Source organism: Urocampus carinirostris, chromosome 11 (genome assembly GCF_059441175.1).
Source record: "Urocampus carinirostris isolate Australia breed hairy pipefish chromosome 11, RoL_Ucar_1.0, whole genome shotgun sequence".
NCBI lineage: Eukaryota > Metazoa > Chordata > Actinopteri > Syngnathiformes > Syngnathidae > Urocampus > Urocampus carinirostris.
Genome location: NC_142359.1, coordinates 8,841,910 through 8,864,580, shown reverse-complemented (window position 1 = coordinate 8,864,580; position 22,671 = coordinate 8,841,910). Strand labels below are relative to the sequence as shown.

Genomic DNA, 22,671 nt, shown 5'->3' with positions numbered 1-22,671 from the left:
GACTGGGGATATGAATTCAACCTTTCTACAATCCCTCTAATAACACCTCTATCCATCTTGAATTTTTTTTCAAAGTGCTGTATAGTTTTACCCTGATCAAAACCTACACATTTGTATTGACACAAAACATGAACATGTGGGTATGTTACATACTGTATCATTGTCTTCCGTTGAGCCCAAGACACAATGGTATGAATACATGGATTTTTAGGACTCTGTGCAGCTGTTTTTTCATTAGCATGCAGCAAGCATAACTCTGAGATCCACATCCAAACGGATGTTCCACCGCATCCAAATCTGGAAGGTGTGTCAGTGGAGGGGAGCGCAGTGTGTGATGTTGTATAAAATAGCAAGCGTGTGCTCGCATTGTAGCGCCAAGGCATGCCAAGCAGCCTGCTAATGAACACGTTCATCTGAAACAGTGCAAAAGGACGCAGCTCCCTGTATTCATTTTACTCATTAATAGCAGCAGCGTGTGCTATTTGTCTCCATTCATATTTCACAACATTAGGTAACTGTTTCATTAGATCCAACGCAGGAGCCGCCTCGAGCATTCTGCACCAGTGTTTTCGCATACCAGGCTGACTGCGTTTTGTTCTCATCGGTATGATTTACAGATTCGCATTGCACCTTATACAACACATTTTCAACAACAGTGAAGAAGCCGTTTAAACTGTAAAGCAGAACTGCTTCTTCCAAGATAGTTTGCAACAGATTTTCAAAAGGTCTTCGTGAGTGCACGGCTTGAATCTTCTGAAGGCCAAGAGCCGAGTGAATGTCCATCTGGTCGGTTGGAGTAACTCCAAAGTACTTAATCTTTATGAGGCGTGTTTTATTCAGCTCAATTAATACAAAGAAAATGAAGCATCATTATTATTTCTGATTCATCACAATATCGAGATTTAATGCTAGCAATTAACCATGCCAAAATTTAGCCATAATAATTTGCATATTAAAAATGCACATCCATGTGGAAGTCAGGTCTACAACTTGAACGACATTCTTCATGTACAAAACCAGCTACAGTGGAACCTCGGTTCTCGACCATAATCCGTTCCAGAAGCCTGTTAGAAAACCGATTTGTTCGATCACCGAAATCATTTTTCCCATTTAAAATAATGTAAATCGTTTTAATCCGTTCCAACACCCTGAATGTTTACCTCGAATGTTCAACGTAAACAAAGCTAACGAAGGCTAATCGTACGTTCGCGTTATCATAATCTTCCGTACGAAAGATTACGCTAACATGAACGTGTAAAAATAAAAAAATCAGGTCGTTTACAAGTCATTTAGCACCTGGGTCTCCACAACAAGTGGTGAGCGGTTCATTGGAAAGGGGGCTCCGTTCCAACACCCTGAGAGTTGGGCTCCGTTCCAACACCCTGAATGTTTACCTCGAATGTTCAACGTAAACAAAGCTAACCCAGGCTAATCGTACGTTCACATTATCGTAATCTTCCGTACGAAAGATTACGCTAACATGAACGTGTAAAAATAAAAAAATCAGGTCGTTTACAAGTCATTTAGCACCTGGGTCTCCACAACAAGTGGTGAGCGGTTCATTGGAAAGGGGGTTCCGTTCCAACACCCTGAAAGTTGGGAGCCCTGAATGTTTACCTCGAATGTTCAACGTAAACAAAGCTAACCCAGGCTAATCGTACGTTCACGTTATCGTAATCTTCCGTACGAAAGATTACGCTAACATGAACGAGTAGAAATAAAAAAAGGATAAAGAAAATAATTATAAATAGGATTTCTTACCTTTGTGGTGGTCAGCAGAAGGTGCAGGTGGACAGTGGGGTTATTCCCTAACAAGATCAGACACTCCACCACCTTCATATTTTGCTATTATTTCTTTCTTAAATGCAATAGTTGTACGCACTACTTTTCTTTTTGCTGCTTGCACTGACTTTCTTGGGAGGCATAATTAGGGGCTAAAACACTTCGTACACCTATATTAAAAGCGAAAGCAAAATGAAGCACGTCCGCACGCGATAACAGTTGGTCACGAAACGAGCGATCTACACCCGCACGCCGCTCAGCATCGCACCCTAGCCTACGCACTCACGCATTACCTCCTGAAAATATTCTATGAGACAGTAGTGGCAAGCGCCCTCTTCTATGCGGCAGCGTGTTGGGGAGGCAGCATCAAGAAGAAGGATGCCTCTCGTCTCAATAAACTGGCTAGGAAAGCGAGCTCTGTTGTGGGCAAAGAGCTGGACAGCCTAACAACAGCAGCTGAGAGACAGGCACTGAAAAAGCTGAGGTCAATCATGGACAATCCATCGCATCCGCTTCACAGCATTATCTCCGGACAGAAGAGCAGTTTCAGTGACAGACTGCTGTCACTGTCTTGTACTACGGACAGACTGAAGAGTTCTTTTCTTCCTCATGCCATGAGGCTCTTTAACTCCACCCGGCAGAGTAAAGGCCCACATTAAACCACACCACCTACATTGGATCTTACTGCATTATGTGTAGCACTATTTAGTTAATCTATATAACATGCTAAAGTGGGCATTTGCACGTCACACTGGGTATTTGTATATTGTTTTCTTTTGGCTTTATTATTGTATTGTTCTCAGCTCAGGGATGCTGCTGGAAATGTGAATTTCCCTTAGGGGATGAATAAAGTATCTATCTATCTATCTATCTCTATCTATTACCGACGTTCGAACAGCGAAGCAAGAATTTCTTGAAATTTCTGGTCGGACTCCGATTTGTTCGAACTGAGAGGCGTTCGAAAACTGAGGTTCCACTGTACTAATATACAGGTATAGACAAATTAAAGGTAACAACTCAAGGCCTCTAATTCGAGTCGGGCTCCCGCCACGTCCTCCCGTGTCCTCATAAATAAAATGTGAAAATCCGGGTTTTCTTCCGGCTCAGTTCCTCAAAGCAAGTTAATTAGTCTGGCTTAGGCTGGATCGGGCTCTTCTACTTGCTGCCCGGGTCGAGTCGGACTAGATTTTTTTTTAGGCCTGAACTTAACCTCTAAAATAAATGGACCAATGTTAAACATGGAACACAAATGCCATCTAGTGGTAGGAAATTGACTTCATCACTGTACATTAATTTCTCCCTCTGATATTCCTTATAACATCTCAGCTGTCCTTTTGAGTAAATGTTCTGCATTTATATAGTGCTTTCAAGTCAATGAAGGCCTCCCAAAGCGCTTTACAATGTGCTTCACACTTTTCCCTTTTACACACTAACTAACCGATAGCAGCGTCAGCCATGCAAGGCAACTACCTGCTATCGGGGGCATTAGGGATTCAGTGTCTTGCCCAAAGGACACTTCGACATATAACTCGGAGGAGCTGGGAATCGAACTTGCAACCTCTTGATCCCAAGACGAGCGCTTTACCTCCTGAGGCAATGCCGCCCCAAAGTAAAGGTTGGAACCCTAAATGCACTTACTGTAAATAAATAAACGTTAAAGATGGGTTGTTCATCAAGACTAAAACTATTTCTCAATAAAGAATGAAAAATGTGACTTTTTATTCATGAAAGTTGCAAAAATATGCAAATGATCAAGTCAATTATTGAAGGTCTACCATTGAATCTGATTAAAATTGATAACCGACAGATGGATTTTCATTATGTTTCATTGAAGTGTAGCTAGGTGTATTTATTCCCTTATTTGGGCTATGTTCACTGTCAAAATGACCCAATAATGGCTCCATCAACGCCACTTATACCTATTGATTGGACATACTAGGTGAAAAAAACACTTTTTATTGTTTGTCGTCTCCCCTGCTCATATGCAGCCTGATCCTGGCAAGCAGCTGGAGTTGTGATGCAATAAAACTGGATCAAATCGATATTTCATAGGTTGTTTGTTTGTCCTTGGAGACAGCCATCTGCATGGGCCGCATCCATTCTAATAGCATTACTATTGGCTAGCCTATAAACGGGAAGGAGAGTGATATTGCAGCCAGAGCCTTTACCGGAGGTCCCCCGCTTACCGTTTTTTATTTTTTTTTGGGTCCACACAGCTTGCAGTCGCTTGGCATGCCGCACCGCCTCGCGAATTCCTCAGCTGTCTTCTTTCATCGCCCCCCTGCTGCACAAAGCTAAGAATACACTCTAAGTCCTCGTTTTCCAAGAAGGACACGTTTCGTCTCACTTTCTTAACACCGGGGTCTTTTCTCGAACTCCCACAAAGCAGCACCGGATCAGAAATTCGTCTCCGTTCTTTCTCCCTTTCTGCCGCATCAAAGAAAATGTGTCTTGTTTGGCGTTGGCGTGACCGACTAGCACCTGCCTCGAAAGATGGATGCTTTGTGCTCTCTAGATACCACCAATGAGTTCTGTTTGTTTTGCACTTCACGTGTGGCGTTTAATGCACCTGCTAATTATCTGGTTCTGGAGTGACTGCCGAGGCAATTATCTGCAGTTACATGTCAGTGGAGGTGTCTGAGACTGCTGGCTAAATGGCCAGAATGCACGCTTTGTCACAATGTGTCTACACTGTGGCACATGTGTAGGCTTAAAGATGTCATTTTTTCCAACCCAATTCCCTGTGGGTATTTGAACAGGGATGCTATGCTTTTCTTAAAAGATCTCATCTCAGTAGCTGCACCGCTCATCCTCAGTAGGGTCGCGGGGGTGCTGGAGCCCATCCCAGCAATCATCAGGCAGTGGGCAGGGGACACCCTGAACTGGTTGCCAGCCAATCACAGGGCACACAGGGCCAGACAACTCGCTCGCTCATTCACACCTAGGGACAATTTGGACCGGCCAATTCACCTGAAATGCATGTTTTTGGAATGTGGGAGGAAAACCACGCAAGCACGGGGAGAACATACAAACTCACAGTAAGTCCGGTAGCTGGATTTGAACCCACACAGGAGGTCCCCAAGACCTTAGAACTCTGCCGCACACGCGCTAACCACTGCGCCGCCGTGCTGCCCTTCTTAAAAGATAAAATTAAACTGCAATGGGTGCAGATGCCAAAGGTTCGAATTCAGGTAACAGCCTTCCAGTGCTGAGTTTGCATGTTCTCCCCGTGCCTGCATGTGTTTCCTCCGCCTGTTCCAGTTTCCTCCCACATTCCAAAAACATGCATGGCAGGTTAATTGGTGACTCCAAATTGTATTGAATGAGTAAGCGTGTGAATGGTTGTCTCCATGTTTCCTGCGACTGGGTGGCAACCAGTTAATGATCGTTTCCAGTGCCCCCGCGACCATAGTGACAATAAGCTGCGCAGAAAATAAATGGGTGGATGCGCGTGCACCATTCGAGCCGTGTTAAGACGCAAAACCTTTTTTGGGTTGCATTTCCCTTTTTGGCACGGTCATTGGCCCAAAGAAACCCCGAAAAGGAGACTAAAATCCTGAAATGGTATTGGTATTTCATGCCGTTCTGGCCTGGGAGAGTGGAATGTCTCTCTGGAAAAAAATCCCCCCAAAAAAGTGCTTACATACATACTTAGATTTCAAACAAAAACAGTATTGCCACCCTCCCTTTGCTCGCAGGTGAAATAAATGGACATTTTTGCCCCAAAGTAGAGTGAGGCAGAATCTTCCAACATTTTGCAACACAAAATAATGATCAAAACCAAAAAAGAATATCAGTGACAAGAAAAGTCATTCACAAAAAGAACACTAAAAATGAAGATAACAAGAAAAAGAAATCACCCCCAAAAAGGCACAACATTAAGAAGCAAACCAGAATTGAATATCCCAAGCAAGAAAAGGCAATCACAAAAAAAGAGGTAAACAAGAATTTAAAACAAAACCCCCCAAAAAAAGGTGACAGGAGCTGGAAAAGGCTATGGTTAACACACACAAAGGAATGCCGCAAACTAGAAAATCAGCAAAAAATCTCACACACACACACCCCAAAAAATGACAGGCTATTGAAAACACACTACTAAACACCCAAAATAAGAATAACACAAAACAAATCCGGCGAACAGGTTAAGGCTATTGCAGAAACACTCCATTAGAAATACAGGATTGTTGGTATTCCTGCTGGGCGATTGGCAAACCAGAACAGTCTATCGCAACGACTTAACAAAGACAAGTAGCACAAAAATGTAATCTCAAACAAAAAAAAACAAGATCACAAAAAAAAAGCACTTCGCTAACAGTAAAAGGCTATCAGAAAAACAGAAGAAGCCACAGACTCACACAGATTAAGTAAACAAGAAGATAATGGTGCAGGTACACGCACACGCAAAAAAGAAGACTTTTTGCACTTTAGGGCCACCGTAGATCTGTGAATAGATTTCAATATAATGATTGCTATCCATTACCCCTGTAGTAACAAATTCAACAAGTTTCACATAAAAAACTATTATTCGAAGTACCGTAAATTCCGGACTATAGAGCGCACCTGATTGTAAGCCGCACCCACCACATTTTAAGAGGATAACCGCTTTTGTACTTACACAAGCCGCACCTGTATACAAGCCGCATGCGCCGACATTAAAACATGTAACACAATCACGAAATTAACCCAAACCCGACTTTGAGTCCCGCAATTGTAACTAAATATAAAGTACACAGTCTAAAAACAACAGCCGGCAAATTAAACGTAAAATGATACCGGTACTTAAGATATGACGCAGACCTGCAGAGTCCAGGTCCCGTTGAAAATAATCCAAGGGGAAAAAATGTATAGTTCCAAAGGTAAGGGTGGGAAAAATATATATCCACTAATGTCCGCTGCGTCCACAAACACGTCTCACCTTTACTCCACTTCCCATCAGCCCCGTTGTATTCGCCCCTTCTTTTTGATTCGCCCGTGGAAAACATATCAGAATAAGTCTCTAAAATAAATACATTACAAAAATATACAGTTGCAAATACATATTATACATGGGTTACACATATTTACAAAGAAACACGGTACACCGAGAGAGTTTTCAAAGCTTTAATAATAATATTATAACTTTCATCCCAAACCATGTCTGTGAAGGGTAGCAAAACGCTACTAGAAACACGCTTGCAACACAAGGAAACGGGTCTGTTAAAAAAAAATGTGGTACTTGTAAAAATCATGGTAAAACGTGCTCATCTTCCTCCTTATAACTGATGTCATTAAAGTCGTCTTCCCCAACATGGGAAAGAGACTTTGTCATATACGCTCCTTTGTTCAAAAACACGCTAGCAACACGCTCGCATATATTCCACCGGTCTAAATCTTACCTTTTGTACTCGAGCGCCGCTGGCGGCTGTTAGAAAAAGTACATAAATTGGCTGCATCACTGAATAAGCCGCAGGGTCGAACATTTGGGAAAAAAGTAGCGGCTTATAGTCCGAAATTTGCGGTAGATGGTATTAGCCTGGAACCAGGAATTTTGAATAACAGTTATCAACCTTTCCCTCATTCTCTGACATGGTATGAACTAAATCAGTAATTAAAATATAGATAATAGTCATTTAAACTAAAAGTTTGTGTTAGAATAAAGGGATTGAGATTAAATCAATTTTAGAATTTGCAATAAAACAAAACAAAAAATACACGATAACAAAATAAACACAGCAAATGAGAGAATGCTATGGATGGATTAAAGAGTAAGGAAACACAGAAATACAAACAGAAGAAAGCACAGACTCACACAAATTAACTACTGTAAATTCCGGACTATAAGGCGCACCTGATTATAAGCCGCACCCACCGCATTTCGGGAGGAAAACCGATTTAGTACATACACAAGCCGCACCGGTATATTAGCTACATGCGCCCACATTAAAAAATGGATGTTTTTTGAATGAACTATTCGGTTGATGGGGGGACTTTGTATAAGTTTATTGATATATATTCTTTATTAATCGTCCACTATCTATTATTGGTCAATTCATGATACATTTTCAAAGCCAAAAGGCTGAGATACTTGCTCCCAGTCAAGGAACTGAGCCAAGGTCCTAGCCAAAGGGCCAAGAAACTATCAGTGCTGTTGTATCGTTCCCGGTGATACTGCAATACTGGGCCGATACGTGATGTGAACAGAGCAAGCTACTTATCATTTGATGCAGACCTGCAGAGTACCTGTTGAAAGTAATCCAAGGAAAAAAAAGTGTATATTTCTAAAGGTAAGGGTGGGAAAAATATATATCCACTATTGTCACCTGCGTTCACACTCACCTTTACCCGTCCCCAGTTCCCATCAGCCCGCATTTGCTCCGCCCCTTCTTTCTTATTCGCTCGTGAAAATCAGCATAAGTGTCATCTAAGGAGTTGAAGTCTTCCTCGTCATAAGCGGCCGTTAGAAAAATTACATAAATTGGCCGCTTCACCGGATAAGCCACAGGGCTGAACATTTGGGGAAAAAGTAGCGGCTTATAGTCCGGAATTTACAGTACACAGGAAAAGAATATTGCAATTACACACGAAATTCATCAAGACATTTTGCACTTCAGGGCCACTGTAGATCGGTGAAGACATCTTAATATAATGATTGCTATCATTTAGCCCCAGTAACAATTCCAACAAGTTTCACATTTCATTAAGTGTCCATTTTCTGTCTTCCAGACCAACATCCCGTTCCTGCAGAACGTTTTCTCCAACCACCAGTTCCTGCACTCCACCGTGGACACGCAGTTTATCGACGAGAACCAGGAGCTTTTCAACCTCAAACCCACGCAGAACCGAGCGCAGAAGCTGCTGCATTATCTGGGTCAGGCCATTAAAAAAAACGCACCATCTTGTCCTCCTGTCGATCACCACCAAACGCTCTTCTACCTTTGCAGGTCACGTGATGGTGAATGGACCCACCACACCGATTCCGGTGAAGGCCAAACCCTCATCTGTTGACCCAGTTATTCCACCCATCACCATGGGTATGTACCTCGAAAGTTAATAATCAAGAGTAAGAATCGATAATCAAATTATTTGCCTACATTCAATTACCGTATTTTCCGCACCGGGTTATAGGGCGTACCCCCCAAAAAATGGTTTTTGGTCCTATGTTTTCCATACATAAGGCGCACCGGATTATAAGGCGCTACAATGGGAACGTCGACAAAACAGTCAGATAGTTCAGTCAAACTTATTACCCCCTTAACATTTTGAGAGCTTGCAAAGAAGCAAATACGTGTCTCAGACATGTACAGAAACAGTGTCTGTACGATGTCACCTATATCTCAAATGCATCGTTCCAAATATCATTCAGAAGGTTAAAGTCTTGGGATTCAAGAAATGCCAAACATTTCTTAATTTCCATTTTATTTTTTGCTGGCAACTGTGTGGACAGCAAAGTAAGAATTTTATTGTGCAGGGGAAAAAAAGATAAAAAATAAATGAAACTGAATATTCTGGACTTGTGAGTACCGAACAATGCTATGATGGTTTAACAATCATTTCCAGTATATGCCAAAAAAGCGGAACACCGAAGTCAGTGGAAAATTCCCAAGGCATCAGCTTCACCCTGGTCCTTCGTCCACAATGAATCCTGCAGTTAATCAGAACACCACTTAGAACGATGTAGAGATTGTATCACAACTAGAAAATGGGTTATATTGTGGTGACAAGTGACTAAAACAGGAAGTAAATGAATACATTTGAATGCACTAAATTAATAACTTGATTGGCACAGTGATTTGAAAGGATGAAAAGGGTATAACTAGAAAAGTCATACAATTATAGATTGATAGATAGATAGATAGCTACTTTATTCATCCCCGTAGGGAAATTCACACTTCCAGCAGTATCCTTGTGTTGAAAAATAAAATGATAAAATAAAATAAATAGAATACAAAAATACCCAATATAACGTGTTGATATAGAGTATTTAAATACTGCTACGGAAAATACACCCTGTAATAAAAATAGGGTAATATGCAAACGTGGGGTGGGGATTAATGTGGGCTTTTACTCCCTCGGGTGGAGTTAAAGAGCCTCATGGCATGAGGAAGAAATGATCTCCCCAGTCTGTCCGTGGAACTATTTGACTACCGTATTTTCCGCACTATAAGGCGCACCGGGTTATAGGGCGCACCCCGAAAAAATAGTTTTTGGTCCTAAATTTGACATACATAAGACGCACCAGATTATAAGGCGCTACAATGGGAACGTCCACAAAACAGTCAGATAGTTCAGTCAAACTTATTACCCCCTTAATATTCCGAAAGCTTGCAAAGAAGCAAATACGTGCCGAGAACACGTGCGGATGCGGTGTCCGTACGATGTCACTCAAATGCATCGTTCCATCATTCGGTAGGTTAAAGTCTTGGGATTCAAGAAATGCCAACCATTCCTTAGTTTCTATTTTCTTTTTCGCTCGCAACTTTACTGTACATATGACAATAAACACTTGGAATTGAGTTTAATTTAAAAATAGACACTCCATTCCATCCATTATCTGCACCGCTTATCACAGAAACATTGAGTTCAGTCTGAAACAAGATACAGGGAAAATATATAGCCGGAGTAGCTCACCGAAGTTGTTGTGTTCAATAGTAATGTGCAGCCATGGTCCTCTTATATCCGTGAGTGTAGTAAATCCAGGAGAATAAAATATTTACAAATACAAAATAGTAAAAAATGCTTTCTGTATGCCGTCAACCACGTGCTATACACATTCATCTTTTTCGGCCAATTGCAGGCTTTGTTTTGCCGCTTAAGCCTATGCCAGCCTGTAAATGATAAAAAGGATCCGCCCCTTGACCTCCGAATAACTTTAGCCAATAGTGATCGATTCAACTGATGATTGACACATCTTTTTTCGGCCAATTGCAGGCTTTGTTTTGCCATTTAAGCCTATGCCAGCCTGTAAATGATAAAAAGGATCCGCCCCCTTGACCTCCGAATAACTTTAGCCAATAGTGATCGATTCAAATGATGATTGACACATTGGTTGACACATTGGTTAGCCAATGAAACGCCGGTAAATAAATCCCAGCATACACTGCTGACTACTTGGCGTTCGGGGGAAAATCTAGTCGGCGGCTGCAAGTTAGTTGGAAGACTTTGCGACTTAATATTGATCTATATATAAGGCGCACTGTATTATAAGCCGCATGGTCAGCTTTTGAAAAAAATAAAGGCTTTTAGGTGCGCCTTATAGTGCGGAAAATACGGTATATATGTAGTAAAACATTTCAATATTACGACACAATATTTAATCTATCGTTGTTTTTATTGAAAAAAACAACCTCAAACTCCTTTTGAGGGGAATACTAGTCTTTATTTCATCCACCTGAAAAAAACCCACATATTGAAGTTCTCGCTTGACATGATAGCGACACTATGTAATCTCAGTTTTGCTCAGTTTTTTCTCGATGGGTTCACTTCCCATGAAAAAAAACCCCGACATTGTCAACTTGTAAACACTTGTGGAACCTCGGGGCACTTTGGATAAAAGCGACGGTGGAATGATAAATGGGCTGTCCGGCAGTCGGATGGCTTGAGGCAAAAAAGGTTCCGTTTAACGTCCGCTTTATCTTGCTCGGGTAAATGATGAGTAAAGCGATTGGTTGCAAGCAAGATTCATGAAGTCAAGTTGGCAGCGTCATCGTTCTGTGCCATTCTTTGGTCTTGGCGGGTCATTTCTACAAAGAGGAAAAAAATCTGGGTTTGTTTGGTCCTGTTATAAGCTGAGTCATTCTTTTAAAGGTAATCCCAAATTCTTAAATATGCAAAATGTGAGGAAATTGTACAGGGTTTTTGCATAAAATCTATATACCGTATTTTCCGCACTATAAGGCGCACCTAAAAGCCTTTATTTTGACCATGCGCCTTATAATACAGTGCGCCTTATATATGGATCAATATTATGTCGCAAAGTCTTGCGAAGTCGTCCGCGGTGTATGCTAAGATTTATATACCGGCGTTTTATTTCCTAACCAATGTGTCAATCATCATTTGAATCAGTCACTATTGGCTAATGTTATTCGGAGGTAAAGGGGGCGGATCCTTTTTATCATTTACAGGCTCGCATAGGCTAAAGGGGCGAAACTAAGCCTGCAATTGGCCGAAAAAGATGAATGTGAATCACATGTTGGGTTGCACTACGGCATAGAGAAAACATGTTTTACTATTCTGTATTTTTAAATATTTTACTCTCGTGGATTTACTACACACACGGTTGTAAGAAGACCATGGTTACGTATCATTAATGAACGTGAAGGGTGCAAGAGAACTTAGGTGAGCTATGCGGATTTATATTTTCCCAGTATCTCGTTTTAGAACGATCTTGATGTTTCTGTGATGAGTCTATTTTTAAACTAAAGTCAATTCAAAGTGTTTGTCATATGCACAGTAAAGAACCCCGTTTCCCTGCACAATAAAATTCTTACTTTGCTGTCCAAACAGTTGCCAGCAAAAACTAAAATGGAAACTAAGAGATGTTTGTGTGGGGACATCGTACGGACACTGTTTCCGTACATGTCTGAGACACGTATTTGCTTCTTTGCAAGCTTTGGGAATGTTAAGGGGGTAATAAGTTGGACTGAACTATCTGACTGTTTTGTCGACGTTCCCATTGTACCGCCTTATAATATGGTGCGCCTTATGTATGGAAAATATAGGACTAAAAACTATTTTTAGGCGTGCGCCCTATAACCCGGTGCGCCTTATAGTGTGGAAAATCCGGTATATATTTCATTGGTATATTCCAATTATTTTCCAAGATGCATTTTGTAGAGAGTATGTCTTGTCTTTGTCATCCTGAGCTGTGACATCCTCGGGGGAATACTATCACACAAGCAAGCCAGTTGCCATATTGTTTTACATGTGTAAGGTCTCATCTCATCTCATTAGCTACACCGCTTATCCTCAGTAGGGTCGCGGGGGTGCTGGAGCCCATCCCAGCATTCATCGGTCAGTGGGCAGGGGACACCCTGAACTGGTTGCCAGCCAATCGCAGGGCAGACGGGGACAGACAACTCGCTCGCTCATTCACACATTTGGACCGGCCAATTCACCTGAAATGCATGTTTTTGGAATGTGGGAGGAAACCGGAGTGCCCGGAAGAAACCCACGCAAGCACGGGGAGAACATACAAACTCCGCACAGGAAGTCTGGAGCTGGATTTGAACCCGCGCAGGAGGTTCAAGGTTTTAACATTTATTAAACTGAAATCTGACTCCGAAGACACTTTACGTGTCTTGTCTAAACCCAGACAGATGGAGCATATTCAGAAGTCTAAGAAATTAATTAGCCGAGTGATGAGGATAGTCCACATATTAATTTTTTTAGCCTAATCCAAGAGATTAGATCTTTCTGCCGAGCCAAATTACAATTTGTTGAGAAGACTCGGGGGCTCCAGAGTTTGCCCATGTTATAACACATCGTGATGAAATGTTCACGCCCCATGACCAAGCTGCTGCCGATTGGTCCACGCTGTTGCCGATGCAGACTTCTCAGTCCTTCTTTGAAGAATGGGAGGAGAGGTGATAGGTCATCGTTATCTGCACAGAATAGAACAAGAAAGCATTCCAAAGCAAAGCGCGGTTTACGACACACTTCTGCCAGAGTTCGCACTCGAAGGCTAAAGTCAAACTTAGGACAAGTATATTTGAGTATAAGTAGGATAAAACAGTGTATAAAATTGTATATAACTTCACACATTAATCATTTTAAGAGATTACGATTGTTTTGAGCGAAGTTTTGGTAGTTTTTGTGTAGAATAGCTCGGCGTTGTGTCACAGGTTGATGTAGTAATGGTACAACAAAAGGTGAGCAGACCAAAAGGGGCTAAATGGCCCGGAAAACAAAAAAAACACATGGAGAGCTGCCAACAGGGGGCCAACCAGGGATGAGAAACAAAAAGCGGCAACCACTCTGCCAACAACCGCGAATCCGGCCAGGAATAAATAAACCAAGGAATACAACAAAACCGGCATCAGACCAGCCGATGAATAAATGCCGTGAGCAACCAGGCTAACTGGGAACAAACAATGAAAAGTGGCAACGACTATGGTGTGACACGCAAAGCCATAAATGAATAAACAAACCAAGAAGCGCGGCAAAACCGGTGCTAATGCCAGGTTAGCTGATCAAAAAACACGAGGTGAGCAGCCAAGATAACCAAGAACCAACAACGAAAAGCGGAAATGGCTAAGGCGATAAACGTGAAGCCGACAAGGAATAAACCAAGGGACACTGCATAACTGGCGCTAATGCCGTGCTAGCCAAATTAAAAAACACATTGTGAGCAGCCAGGCTAACTGGGAACCAACAACGTAAAGCAGAAACTGCTCAATAGCTACACGATAAACGCGAAGCCGGCCGGTAATGAACTAAGGGACATGGCAAAAACAATTCACGGCGAGCCCGCCAAACAACTCATGGTGGGCAGCCATCAAGCGCCAAACGGGAGCAAACAGAACAGGAAATGCTAACGGTGAGCTAGCCGGACAAAATTATAACAAGCGCGACATGCACGGCCAAAAACACAAACAAAAAGCCACAATCGCCTACCTAAAAGGAGGCAAACAACTCCAATTTTTTTGTCATATCTGCCTTATCTGTAGCATACATCACAGATGAAATTGCTTCCTCTTCTCCGCATGCAAACAATGAACGCTCGCTGCAACGGCAGCGGGTAATCTAACCCCACTCAGTTTTTAGAGGGCAAAGCACACAAGATGGTTAGCAAAGTTCCAAATCCTCCAAGCAGAAATGAACGGTATCCAATCTATGATTACGACAATCACTATCTGTTTCAGAGTTGGCCACACATGATGTGTTAATGGGATTTTCGAAAGAGTCATCTAACATCACAGCTGTCACAGCCTTATAGCAAACAAGTCAGATCGGTCGACTTTGAGACTAAATTTCTCGAGTACCCCGGAGCGTGGAATATTTTACAGATTCGGATTCAGATATACTTTATTGTCATTCTTGTACACGTGTATACAGAACGAAATGTCGATACATTTGACCCGCACAGTTTCCTTGAATGTACAGATATAAATAAAATGTTGTATTGAGTTGGAGTATTGAAGTACTAATAATATACTAAATAATTATAGCTATGTATAATATTATACAGTAGTGCAAAGAGTGCGAGAGGAGCAGCTAACCAGATGTGCAAAATGGGCAGTCAGGTAAACAAGTCACTATACAATAACAATAACACTGTACGATAGTGCAGAGGAGAACAGATGTGCAAAGGAGTGGCTAGGTATAAGAGAACTAGACATATTTGCCTAATTTTGGGGAGGAACACTACTTGTGCTTTGCCTAGTTGAAACAAAAATATGTTTGGGAATACCTTTAAGGTGTATTTGTTTCATTTAAATGCGGGATCGCAGAAGCAAAAAGAAGGATTATCACGCTCGGTGGCGGGTGAGCGACGTGGACGGAGAGCCGGGTTGGAAAAAGAGGACAAGAGCGGCTTTGGTCCGTCGTAGGCAATAATCCCCTGCCGTATACACGGGCAATCAGTGGCTAGGTGCGAACATGATCGTCCGTCTGCTGAGCCGCTCCTATGTAAGAACTATTAAAATATAGTACTTGTATGTGCTTATATGCACATAATACTAAATGAACATAAGGGGGCATAAGACAGGCATAGCCACCCAACACCCCAAGCCACATGTGTCAAACTCACGGCCCGCGGGCCACATCCGGCCCGGCGTACAATCATATCCGGCCCGTGAAATCCTTTTATATACCGTAAATTCCAGACTATAAGCCGTTACTTTTTTCCCAAACCTTCAACCCTGCGGCTTATTCGGTGATGCGGCCAATTTATGTAATTTTTCTAACGGCCGCCAGCGGCGCTCGAGTACAAAAGGTAAGATTTAGACCGGTGGAATATATGCGCAGAGGAAGACTGCAACTTACCGTGCAAAACATATCAGAATAAGTGTCTAAAATAAATACAAATAAATACAATACAAAAATATACAGTTGCAAATACATATTATACATGGGTTACACATATTTACAAAGAAAGACGGTACACCGAGAGACTTTTCAAAGCTTTAATAATAATAATATCACTTTCGTCCCAAACGGTGCCTGTGATAGGGCAGTTAATGGTAGCAACACTCGAGCGCCGCTGGCGGCCTTTAGAAAAATTACATAAATTGGCCGAATCACTGTATAAGCCGCAGGGTTGAAAGTTAGGGAAAAAAGTAGCGGCTTATAGTCCGGAATTTACGGTAAATGGAATGAGACCAAGAGGAAGGCTGTGATTGACGTGGATGGATGGTGTTATGGGTGCATTGGAGGAAAGGGGTCTAAATATAGTGGAAGCTAAAGCTCCTGTTGGTGATAGGAATGAGTGGAGAGGTGTTGTGAAAGGATAGGCGTTCTAAGGGATGGGCAGGGCACCTGTATGATGCGGCAGGGGTAAACCAGTGAAAGCTGTCGGGCCACGCCGTTGAACAGAAGAGTGTGTTGTGTCACCCTGACCCGAGTGACATGGCCGCTTTCTTGTGTCCTGTTTCTTCTGGAGGGACGTAAGCATGACCGACTTGGGTGCCGAGCTGCTTAACTTGTTTGGGTGTTTGGGCATTTGGGTTGGCCATGGTCCAACATTTTTGTGTGTGTTTTTTGCTACTTTTCCCTTTTTCTATTTCCTTTGTTTTTGTATGTGTTTGTTTTGCTGTCGGTCACCCCTCTTGAGGGATATGACCAGGGTATATAGGGTATATTATTATCTTATTATCATTACCATACACGGGCATCCGCTTTAGAAAACAGCAAAAAAAAAAGACCAACTTTTACTCCAATTGTCCCGAGTGGAGGCCATAAAACGGCCAATTAAGTCCTTCCCTCCATGTTTCCCGTCATCGTGATGCGCACTGTAGGCACGCAACCCAAATGGATTTATAATGTGTGCCCCGGCGCTCTAAGTGACATTCTATTGCTTGTCGCATTATTTACGCCGAAGCGCGCCCATTATGCCGGCCTCCGTCTTGTAAATACTTTCCGAGCCGAGACCCAGCTCGCGTAAATCAACGGCCTGATTCGTTTTTGATAAGTTTAAAGTGTCCATTGCGGTCGGAGGGTTTGGCTTTCTTGCGGACGAGGCGAACGCCGCGAGGAATAGTTTGAACGCAAGCGAATGAAAAAGGGAAGAGAGGGTTGCTAACGCCAGCTCATTAACCGGACTAATGGATTGATGAACATCCACTCAGCCACTCCGATTGATCTCGGCCGGGTTAGCAATATTTGTAAGCCGTCGCTCGGGTTCGATACCGTTTAATTGCCCGCTGGCTTGGTGGATCAGCGAGGGATGAAAAATGTTCGGGGTTCGACGCCTGAAGATGGATGCGTCGCCTCGACAGGACTCCTTTGCAAATGGAAAATAAATACGGATAAAAAATACTTAAGAGCAGTGTTCCCTCTAAGCTGCGCGCGTGCGCAATTGCGCACTGCTTGCACATTCTCTGCGCACAAGAAAATCTAGCCAGCGCACAAAAATCAGGGCTCAAAGTTACTAATTAAGAAGCGACTCAAGTCAAAGTTACAGTGCATGAAGGTCAAAATACACGGGTTCCCCTGACGTTGTGTCCTAAATGCGGTATTTTGAAGTCGAACGAAGTTGAGTAAAGTTAGTAGAGTTTGTCGAGAACCGGCTTCTTCGGCTCGGCTCACTAAAAGGAACCGGCTCTTTCGGGTCCTAAACGGCTCTTCAGATTGTTTTTGCTTCTTTAATCCCAACATGACCAAATATTAAGAAAAATTATGCACAAAATGACTTAAAGGAAGGGGGGAATAGAACAAAAAAGAAAAAAAATACCAAAATAAAAAAGTAGTGAAAAGCTGAGAAAAAAAGAAACAAAAGGAAGAGAAAAAAGGAAAAAAAAAAAAAAAAAAGCCAGAAAAAAAGAAAAGAAAGAAATGTAGGAAAAAAGTAAATAGAGAACAAAAGGAAAAAAGTAACCGCTCGGAAAAAATATACACAATGAGATTTTTTTAAAGGAATTTTTTAAAGTAGAAAAAAAACACAGAAAAAAGAAGAAAAAGTTTGTGTTGCGTTCAAATAATTTCCAATTATATCAAGTGAATCTTGTTGCCAACATTGTAATTTGACTAAAAAATGTGATGAAAGTACAATTCTGTATCTTACAACCGACTAAATAAGCCCCCAAAAATGTTAATATTATGCGACAGAATATATCAGGAAATAAAAAGAAATGGATATCTTGTGAAAGATTTGTAAGAACAAACGACGTTTGTAGGCCGTACAACCTTTGCAATAGTACATGAGTCAATTCATTCAAAAGAGAAAAATAATTTTGCATTGCCGAAAACTCAGCAAAATGTAACTTGTGGTCAAATTTTGGACATGTTTGATAATCAATTATCTTGCCACACTTGGGATTATGGTGGCTCACTGTTGTCTCAAGCGTTGCTCACCGACTTTGTGTGAACGCTCAGACCCGTAAGGAAAATTACAGGGAACATTGCTTAAGAGACTGAGAGATTATTAAAAAAACTCAACCACATAGGGGGCGGCACGGCTGGGTGGTTAGCGCCGTGCGGAGGTTCAGGGTTCAAGTCCAGCTACTGCAGCCTCCCCATATGGAGTTTGCATGTTCTCCCCGTGCTTGAGTGGGTTTTCTCCCACATTCCAAAAACATGCATGTCAGGCTAATTGGCTGGTTCAAATTGTCCCTAGGTGTAAATGAGTGAGTTATGTGTGTCCTGTGATTGGCTGGTAACAGTTTAGGGCGCCCCCTGCTGGGATGGGCTCCAGCACCCCCGCGACCCTACTGAGGGTAAGCGCAGTGTTCTTGTTTGCCCGCGTCCCTGCGTCTTAGACGCATCATTTTTGCTGGGGACGCATAGTCTCAAATCAACGTGCGTCCGCGGGACGCAACATTTTTGACACCAAATTGTCATTATTACCCGATTACTTTTTTTTTTTTTTACAAAGATTTACCGCACTCCAAACTTTTAGTCAGGCAGATCCGCGGTCTCGCGGTTCGAGATTTCGTCTGCACGCCGATCTCGGCAAACGAGATCTCGTCGCTTCGAGATGACGTCATTGTTGTGGTGCTTGTCGTCGAGGGAAGGTGAAAATCAACACAAAATTGGTCATTTCTTCAGTGTCAGTAATAAGTCGAAACATAATGCAGTAAGTGATAACAACGGCAATAATTCCGGCTTGAAAAAACTGCGGAGAAATTCTTCGGAAGATCGCGGAGGCAAGGAAAACACGTGTGTTAAAGCGAACTATTCGACAAAAGAAAATAAACAAAAGAATACTCCTTGCAAGAAAAGGACTTTTCTGCAAAAATGGACTAAATTATATTCCTGGTCACGCTATGAAAAGGATGATAATGGATTGGACCTTGAGAAGGCATTACAACTGTGGCGGGACAGCAAACCACAAAGAATATATGAACTGAAAAATCAGAAGTGATAGCTTGCTCTGTATTACCAATTAACTGTGATGATTAAAACTGAATGAATATATGGATTTATATTATATATTTGTCGCCGATTTACAATTTCAACCTTGACAACACTAAATTTTGGGGACCCATAGATATCTGTTGGGACCCATAGATTTTTGAGCATGCGAGTCCCCGGGACCCATCACTTTTCACAGCTAAAATGAACACTGATAAGCGGTGCAGATGCTGGTTGGATGGGCAACCAAATGGTATAGTTTACATTTAGGAAAACATTTCAGGTCATCTTTTTAAAATTCGCCTAGCTCGATGCAAATCCATAATGAAAAATACAATTGAAGGGGGCTAGCAGAAATTAGCGTTAACATCACTTTGAGAAACAGTCATTATATACACTTGGGCTGTGTTTAGAGGAAATCGATTGATGGATATTTATTCAATTCCTGACTTATTGATTCAAAATTGCCTTGCGCAATAATTGATTGATCATTTTCTCCTTGAAATTGATCTAAAATATCATTTTAAAACTCCAGTTTTTGTGTCTTGCAATTTTCTTGAACTATGTTGTTCCCTGGATTATCAAAGTAATCATTGTACAATAAAGATTTTTTTCTGATTGGTGATTTATTTATTTATCTGACTGTTTACGCCACTTGGTCCCATTATTTTTTTTCCACGTCTTTGATGTTGAATAATGGATTATCGAAACGGGAGTTTATATTTTTTGATAGTTGATTCAACTGAGGTAAATACAATTTAAAAAAAGGGAATTTAAAGAGGAAGTTCGTATTATTCGTCCCTGTATTGTGTAGTGTACCTGAAAACAAGTGCTACAAAGCACAGGGATGAATACAAACTATGGAGACTTAAAATGACCAAACTGCCACATGTTTTCTTCATATTGTTTTGCCAAGCTTTTTGGGGTTTCTTCGGGTTCCCGTAGCAGCAAGATGGTGGACAATTATGTCTACTCCCTTTGGGTGAGACTCATGTTCTGTAAAATATAAGAACATTTATCGACCTTCAATTATTTTCAAAAATGCACGTTCATTTTTTTTTTTTCTTGTTATTTAAATAAATATTGTGTTTTTTTTGTGCGCTTAATAATACACACAGTCCCTTTATTCTATTTATTAATTCAAATTAAACAAATTTGGAAGATTTGCATTGATGCAGAGCACAGATATTCTCCGAAGTTTATAGTTTGGTTGACATTTAAAATAAGGAGAGAAGACATCAACAAATTTAAAACTTGCAGAGAGAACAGGGGGGGACTGGACAGAAAAACTCTTATACAGTGGGACCTACCTACTTCGCGGTTTGACGTTAGCGGGTTCAGAGCTTCGCGGGCCTTAAAAAAAAAAGAATAATATATATATATTTTTTTTTATTATTTTATTATTTATTTATTTATTTTTAGCATTTTTGAAGGGGTGTCGCTACTTTGTGGTTCCACGTTCGCGGGTTCAGAGCTTCTTAGGTCTAAAAAATAATAGAATAAAATTATTTTAAATGTTTTTTTTTTCAAGCATTTTTGAAGGGGCGTGGCTACTTCGCAGATGCTTTTGGTCCCCAAAAACCGGGTCTAAAAAATAATAATAATAAAATAAAATAAAAAAACATTGGGGGAAGGGGCACCGCTACTTCGCGGATTTTCACTTTTCGCGGGTGGTTTTGGTCCCCATTAACCGTGATAACCGAGGTCCCACTGTAATTCCAAATTTGTCCTAAAATTCTTCCCTTGAGCCTTTTTTTTTCCTTAATTCTTCAAGGTTACAAAAAGCAGATTTGCAACTAACCGGTGTCAAAATCAAATAACAGCAAGTGCCCTAATCTCTAATATTGGCACCTTCAGGAGATCCTCCCGTGGGATTCCGTGATGTCCTGCTTCGCGACGGTCCCGAGGGTTTTGCCAAGGCTGTTCGGGCCCACCAGGGCCTTCTGCTGATGGACACCACCTTCAGAGATGCCCACCAGTCCCTCCTGGCCACCAGGGTGCGCACTCACGACTTGAAGAAGATCTCGCCCTTTGTCAGTCATAACTTCAACAACCTCTTCAGCTTGGAGAATTGGGGAGGTAGGCTTTCTCTTTGATGAAAACTAAGATTGTCTTGTTTTACATTAGGAACTGTCACAGTTTTTTGACCATTAAATTGTGTCTTCTTCATTTAATTTTTTTTTCAGTGCGTAGAAACAAAGGTCATTCCGGAAAATATAATTCTTTTGGCAGAAAAGTTATTTTGTTCTATGCGACAATCATCTACCCCCAAAATAGCGTCATCTTTTCACGTGTGGCTAAGGTATTTTGACCAAATTCTGCATTATTATCATCATCATTATTATTATTGTTATTATTATATTTTTATTTATGTTATGTTTAAAATGTTTGTTATTATCATTACGAAGACACAAGGGATCTATTCCTCTTTTAGTTTATACAATGTATATATTATACAGTAATCCTTTGCTGTATCGCGGTTTACCTATCGCTTTTCCGCTACTTCACTGATTTTTACTGTGCTTTGTGTACTACATTTTGATTGGCTAAACAGAGCAGGATGCTTTCTATCGCCAACAAAGTTGGACTTCTCGACCCGCCAAACTTGCTAGACACAAGGGATTCATTCCTCTTTTACCTTATGCAATGTATATATTATACAGTAATCCCTTGCAGTATTGCGGTTTACCTATCGCTTTTCCGCTACTTCACGGATTTTTATTGTGCTTTGTGTTCTACATTTTGATTGGCTAGGCAGAACAGGATGCTTTCTATCGCCAACAAAGTTGGACTTCTCGATCCGCTAAACTTGCTAGACACAAGGGATTCATTCCTCTTTTACCTTATACAATGTATATATTATACAGTAATCCCTTGCTGTATTGTGGTTTACCTATCGCTTTTTCACTACTGCACGATTATTATTGTACTCTTTGTTATAAATTTTGATTGGCTAAACAGAGCAGGATGCTTTCTATCGCCAACAAAGCTGGACTTCTCGACCTGCTAAACTTCCTAGACACAAGGGATTCATCCTTTTTTATCTTACACAATGTATATATTATACAGTAATCCCTTGCTTTATCGCGGTTTACCTATCGCTTTTCCACTACTTCACGGATTTTTATTGTGCTTTGTGTTCTACATTTTGATTGGTTAGGCAGAGCAGAATGCTTTCTATCGCCAACAAAATTCGACTTATCCACCCGCTAAACTTGCTAGACACAAGGGATTCATTCCTCTTTTACCTTATACAATGTATATATTATACAGTAATCCCTTGCAGTATTGCGGTTTACCTATCGCTTTTCCGCTACTTCACGGATTTTATTGTTCTAAATTTTGATTGGCTAAACAGAGCAGGATGCTTTCTATCGCCAACAAAGTTGGACTTATCCACCC

The 22,671-nt window shown here is 41.3% G+C and overlaps 1 protein-coding gene across 1 annotated transcript in view; it reads left to right on the top strand.

The window, feature by feature from the left end:
- Positions 1-22,671, top strand: part of pcxb (pyruvate carboxylase b) — a 444,629-nt gene that overhangs the window by 347,212 nt on the left and 74,746 nt on the right. Inside the window, exons 13-15 of the mRNA XM_088347024.1 lie at positions 8,485-8,629; positions 8,703-8,792; positions 21,127-21,348. Coding sequence (XP_088203150.1) covers positions 8,485-8,629; positions 8,703-8,792; positions 21,127-21,348 — 457 coding nt within the window. The remainder of the gene's footprint in view (positions 1-8,484; positions 8,630-8,702; positions 8,793-21,126; positions 21,349-22,671) is intronic.